The 6,953-nt window shown below is 37.1% G+C and overlaps 1 protein-coding gene across 1 annotated transcript in view; it reads left to right on the forward strand.

Annotated features, from left to right (window-relative positions):
• The window catches only part of LOC109836841 (crocetin glucosyltransferase, chloroplastic-like), a 43,953-nt gene extending 37,288 nt beyond the window's left edge, over nt 1–6,665 (forward strand). Inside the window, exon 5 of the mRNA XM_020404869.1 lies at nt 5,082–6,665. Within this exon, the coding sequence (XP_020260458.1) occupies nt 5,082–6,425 (1,344 nt within the window). The 3' untranslated portion in view covers nt 6,426–6,665. The remainder of the gene's footprint in view (nt 1–5,081) is intronic.

A 6,953-nucleotide genomic window follows, 5' to 3' on the forward strand; every position in this document is an offset into this window, starting at 1 on the left:
CCACCGACGCTCGGCACCGCCTCACCCGCAAACTCACGTGTCAACGTTGATACGTTCGACGAAAACCCTAGGCAAGATCCTGATTCTCGATTATTTATTTATTATAATTCTTATATTTGTCGTAAATTAAGTATGTGCAAAGTTCTATTTTTTTATTTGTCATTTACTAGAATTTTAGATTTTGATGTAATTATCTATTTGGGTTTGTTTAATGAATAATATTAAATAAATTATAACAAAATGCTAAGTAGTATTTTTTAGAATAATTATAATAAAATAAAAGAATCTATTTTGATAACGGAATCATTTTAGAGAATTTATAATAAATTTAAAGAAGTTATTTAGGATTATTATAATATTTAAAAGAATTTCTTGTGAGAAAAGAAATCATTTTAGAATATTAAATATTTTAAAAGAAATTATCAGAAAAGAAAATTATTTTTTGAATGATTTTAACGAGGAATAAATAGTTTATCTTGAAAAAGGAGTTATTTTTAGTTATTATATATATTCTAAAAGAATTTATTTTTAGAAAAGGAATTATTTTAGATTAATTATAATAAGAAATGATTTAAAATAAATTATTTTGGAAATGGATTATTTTCTAAATTATATAAATGATGTTTATGATTTATAATTCTTAGATTTAATTATATGATATGCCATGACATCGTTGTACAGGATCGGTTGTTTTTATTTATTATTTCCTTATTTTGTTTGAGAACCATTAGTAGTTCATGACTTAGTGGCTTTGCGCGTCATGAACATGACTTAGTGACATGTGTGTGTGCGTTGACTAAATTTAGGAGGTGGACCATAGATCTAGTGTAAGTTATGTTTGTTGACTTAGAAAACAAGAAGAGTTGGGATGAGGAAGTTTTGGTTTATGTAATCGGATGTGGCTGTTGATGTATCTTCCAGGCTTGCACCAGTGAATTCGTGTAGTCACTGGGGCTAGTTTGTTGGGCTAAAGTGAATTCATGTAGTCACTTTGGTCAGTGAATTTGTGTAGTCACCCGAATTTTGCTTGAGTTCGAACCAGGTCAAAATCGGATTGCGTGTAGTCCTCTGACCGATTCGTGTAGCAGTATTGGATGCACGTAGAGGATTTGTGAACAATCATTTATCTAAGAATATGAACGTTGACTCTATGTGAGATATGGACTAGTAATCTGTTATAGAATGGTTAGTTATATGACCTTGTTACTTAGATGATTATGGATTCTTGTGATATATAGACTAGTTATATTTCTTTTCATACATAGATCAGGATTAATATTTAATTATCTATAATATGAGAAATGTGGTATATACATGAGGGTTTCCTTATTTGGATTATTTCGCTCGACGTACTACGTCTCGTGTTGTAGATTTTTAAGTAATAATTCCATCTAGTGGTATGACCTTGTTATTTGGATGATTATGGATTCTTATGAGATGTGGACCATTGATCTATTATAGGATGGCTAGCTGCATAACCTCATTACCCGGTTGATTTTTAGATTCTTCTGATTATTATATTATGGTGGTGGCTTGTATTTAAATTATTAGAATTTTTAATACCATGCTTCTATTATTATTATTATTGTTCTTGCATTGGTCGCTCGACCGTTTCTATTCTCCCTTGTGGGATCTTGCCGTGTGCCATGTACGTTGACGTACTCCTATTCTCTTGGGTTGTACGTCAGATTTAGAGGATGAACAAGTCCAGCTTGGAGACACACCAGAGTCAAAATAGTTTCTGCAAGAATACTTTGTAGACCGAGCAGAAGAAGAAGCCGAAGCTTTGTTATTCCTTTCAATTTGTTTCTGTAGCACTTTCCATTTCCGCTTGATCGATGTATGTCTATATCTCTTTAGTATTCAATTGGGTGGATTTGTATCAAGACATGTTGACCCGATTATTATGTCTGGGATGATATTTTAGTTGTGATATGTATCATTTTGTTCTGAGTTGTTTATTATATTCTCGCTACTGTGATCGAGGACCTGTGCCTTCATTTTATATTGCTTGACTCTTAGCGTATTAGATTGAGTAAAACATCTAGTACTTATTTCTCCTCAGTCTAATACATCGTGGGATTGTTCATGTTCTGATTCCCCGTTATTTTGGGAAGCGGGGTGTAACACCAATACATCATAAACTAAGTGTATGTGCACATATCTCGGTGTGTGTGTGTGTGTTAATATCTGGTGTTCACCAATATCCCAGGTGTTAAACAACTCATAAGGTTCGTAATACAAATAGCAACAGTGAAGAAAAACATGCACATGCCAAAAGTGTGATGTGCGATTGACCGCATTTATGTGGTGGTCGTCCGCGACGTGTTTCAGGAGTTACCCAAGCCTTTTCCTGGCACGCGGTCGACCGCTGCTTAGGCGCGGTCGACCGGACTCAGGAGTTACCCAAGCCTTTTCCTGGCACGCGGTCGACCGCTGCTTAGGCGCGGTCGACCGGACGCGATTCCAGAGTTTTGTTCTTTATATGTTTTGCATAATTATGTTCGTGCATGCTTTTGTGATTCAATCTTGTTTAATTCGTATTGAAACATATGTAGAACATTATAAACATCAAATCAACTTCTCTGGGAATTATCAAACATATAAAACATAATTAGTTGCATAATAAATCACAAATAAACTCTTAAACATGCACGAAACATCGTTACAAAGAAAAATCATTAAAATTTAGTTAAACCACATTATTAATTACTCTCAGATCTTAAAACACTTCTGTGATTTCGTTCTTAAACTTTTAAACATGAAAAAAATCTGGTCTTTATACATATAATACAAAAGGTTTGATTTTTCTACACAAATTATTTAATTTGGCTCTATAAAATTCATTGGAAACTCATTTAAAATTCTTTAAAATAGGGGAGAGAGATTAGCAGAGATGAAACTCATCTATGACTTGATTTAAAGCGTGAGAGATAGAATTCCAATGCAGATCTCCAAGCCATAAACCGAAATCACGCTTAAAAGCCTTTAATCTTCCTCATATATCAAATTAGGGTTTATAAAATTGTTTGGTGGTTGTTAGGGTTTCAAAAAATATGAAAGAATTCTGAAAAACTTGTGATAAATGTGTATATATAGCAAAGAAAACGAATATGGGCCTCAAACACCCGAAACCAACTCAGATCAGGAAAAATAGAAAACAGGTTCTATAGTCGACTACGGCGGTCGACCAGACTGGGAATTTCCAGTTCTTCAAGATTTTGCTTTTGTGCATATTTTTGACTCATTCTATTCTCATGTATGAATTTGTTTATACTCAAAATACTTGTTAATGTACTCATACACTATTTAATGATATTTATCTCAATAAATATCCGCTTATAATAGTTAATCACATATTAATTCAATTTATCAATCATTAACTCAAAATTTTCAGGGTTTTGCAGCTTTGAATTAGGGGGAGTTTTTGGAAAATGTGTACACATTTATACTTTTATGTATGTATATTTATAGGGGGAGACTTTGCATAACATATATCTTTTGATGAAACGTGTTATGCGCTTATTTTGTAGTGAATATACATCTCACTACGGTTTACACTATATTTTAAATTTCAAGTTTGGTTATTATCAAAAATGGGAGATTGTTAGGATGTTATTCATACAACATCTCTTATTTGAATAATAACAAACTCTCATTTACTATTGATATATTTTATGAGATGATATATTTTAGGTATAAAAAGGTACGAGTAAGATGATGTTGGAAATGATGGAAAAATCAACATGAACGCCAATTTCAGCCTTCAAACCATCAATGGTCAAGAGGCAACTATCGATGGTCAGCATCTCATTGATGATTATAAGAGCCAATAAGAAAAAAATAGAAATAGGAATTGGCATCATCAATGGTCTACAACGAGTCACCGATAGTTATAGGAAATCATCGATGGTTACATGAGACAATTGAAGAAATCTAGAAATCAAAATCAGCATCATCGATGATCACCAAGGGACCACTGATTGTCATTTCCATCATCGGTGGTTATGACAAAATTTAGCAGTTATCAAGATTTAATGTTAGCCGTTTGTTGACATGTTTGATCTCCTATTTGCACTTTGATTTGGCTATCTCTTTCACCTCCTATCAAGGTCTATTTAAGGGAGTTGGAGATCATAATTAAAAACAAGGTTCAATGAAAAATGAGAGATCTTTATTTTAGGATTTGAGAGAGAGAGTTAGTCAAATCTCTTGAGCCCCAATTAGCTTCTTCTCGGCACACTTTTCATTGGAGTGTCGTATGCTTACAGCGTTACAATGCTTCTTCGCGGATCTTCATCGTCATCAGTTTGAAGGACATTTTGCTAAAGGGCTATAAGATTGTTTTATTTGTGCTTAATTATTTTTGGGGTTGTATTTCAAGCTTGTGAGTTTGACGGCATATCAAGCAAGATAATTAAGGATTAAGCTAGATAGGGTTAGATTTCTTTCGATCATTGTGAAGAGTAAGGCTCCACAAGATAGTTCTGACATACATAATACATTGTCTACTGAATATGGCTGCATACGCTTTTTGTTTTTTGACTAGTCTTAAGGGCCCGTTTGGATTGATTTTTTGAAGCTATAAAATGGGGGAAAACTGTCAAAAATGTCAGCTTTTTGACATCTTTCCCCCAAAATCGCCTCTTTAAGAGCGATTTTGGGGGAAAACGGTTAAAAAGCTGACATTTTTGTAGCTTTCCCTCTACTTTCTCTCTCCAAAAACAGGAACCAAACGCCCCCTAAAGGATCCGCATGACACTGTTTTAGAAGTTTGTCTTCTTTCCTTTTCAATAGCCTAATCAATGAATTGCACGGCAAAAAAGAACTTCTTAGCTAGTTAATTATTGACTATTTAAAAGGCCAAATCAACTGTTTCCATCATCGCTTGAGCATCTCTCTACCACAAGTTACAACCTTATCCTTTCCCTCACCGTATACGTTAGTCTCCTGTAACCTCCCTTCCTCCTATAAATCAAAACTTCCTCAAGCTCCTATTATAACTCACTCAAACGAAAAGAAAACAAAAAAGGAGGGAAAAAACAAAATGGAGGGAAGCCATAGAAAACACTTCCTTATAGTCACTTACCCGGCCCANCTCCACCGCCATCTCCGCCCACCGGAAAATGTTCCCTAACCTCACCTCCGCAGAACAAGAAGTCGATGACGGCGGCCCCGTCGCGTACTTCCCCTACTCCGACGGTTACGACGATGGCTACAACCAAGGAGTCGACGACCCCAACCACTACCTCTCCCAATTCAAGACCGTTGGCCCGAGAAGCCTCTCGTCGCTCATCCATACGCTTAAGTCTCGTGGCCAACGCGTCGACTGTGTGATCTACACGTTCTTGCCGTATTGGGCCATTAACGTAGCCCGCGAGCACGGAATTCCATCGGCCCAGTACTGGATCCAGCCGGCCACTGTTTTCGGAATCTATTACCACAGCTTTCATGGGTACGAGGACCTCATATCTGCACATTGTAAAGACCCCTTGTTTACGGTTGAATTACCGAGATTGCCACCACTGTGCATCCGTGACCTGCCGTCGTTCTTGATCACGCCGGGCACTTCAGGCGATCTCTATTCAGCAGTTTTGGTCACTATTAAGGAGTCGTTCTCGACATTGGATAGCGAAGTCAAGCGGAGCAAGAGAAGGCCAAAGATTTTGGTGAACACGTTTGATGAGCTAGAAGTTGATGCTCTTTCTGCTGTCGATGATATAGATTTGATTGCGATAGGCCCAATTATGCAGCCAATTCCAAAGGATAACGAAGGAGCATCGGGTTTTAATCTTTTCAGGCCTGATGAGAAGGCGTATATGCAGTGGCTAGACTCGAAACCGAAAAAGTCAGTTGTGTACGCGTCATTCGGGAGCTTAGCGATCCTAACGAAACGGCAAATGGAGGAGATTTCGAAAGGCCTGAGGGCGAGCGGGAGGCCATACCTGTGGGTAGTAAGGAGAGACTGCAGACTCGAAGGAGTCGAGTTGGAGGATGAGGAGAGTGCAGAGAAGGCGATGGTGGTTGAATGGTGCTCGCAAGTTCGTGTCCTGACTCACCCTTCAGTCGGGTGTTTTGTGACACATTATGGATGGAATTCGACGCTGGAGAGCTTGGTGTTCGGGGTGCCCACAGTGGGATTGCCGCAGTGGTCAGATCAAGCGACCAATATGATGCTCTCCGAAAGGGCTTGGGGGACCGGAGTTCGAGCGGAGGTTAACGATGACGGCATCTTGGAAGGCGAGGAGTTGAGGAGGTGCTTGGATTTGATAACGGGAGAGAGTGAAAGAGGGAAGGAGATTAGGAGGAAAGCAGAGTTGTGGAAGGAGAAAGCTGCAGAGGCTATGGCTGACGGAGGATCGTCTGAACGAAACCTGAGGTCATTTGTGAAGGAAATTGCTACATCTGATCAAAATGATCATTAGATTTGCTTGTATTGTGTTATATATCGTAAACGTTGGCTTATTTGTGTGTATGAGGGTGGATGTCTTGGTCTAATCCTCGAGCCTTCTTCCAAACCATCGAAGAAGTTATCATCTGTCCATAGACGGGGGATTAAATAGCTTGTTTGTTTGATAGAAGAACTACATAAGTAGTTCAAGTACAGAAAATTGAACCCACTTCTGGGAAAAAGAAATCTGTTAGTTTTCTTAAACTTTTTCATCTGTTACTTCATTGTATACTGATATGGCTTACATACATCCTTCTTCAATTTTTTCTGTCCCTAGTTTTTATTCACCTCTCCCTTTATACATTTAAAATTTTAACGAAAAAGTTAATGGGGAGCAAATATTATTATTTCAAGACATCCAAAAATATGTCAAACCAACAAAAATATTATTACCGCTACTTTCTATATTTTATAATTTTTAAAGTCACATCTTAGAGCTGCTTCTTACTTTTAATACTTGTATCAACCGAACGAACCTTTAAGGATTTTAAAATTACCCAAT

The sequence above is a fragment of the Asparagus officinalis genome, chromosome 1, assembly GCF_001876935.1.
Source record: "Asparagus officinalis chromosome 1, Aspof.V1, whole genome shotgun sequence".
In the NCBI taxonomy this organism is placed as follows: Eukaryota; Viridiplantae; Streptophyta; class Magnoliopsida; order Asparagales; family Asparagaceae; genus Asparagus; species Asparagus officinalis.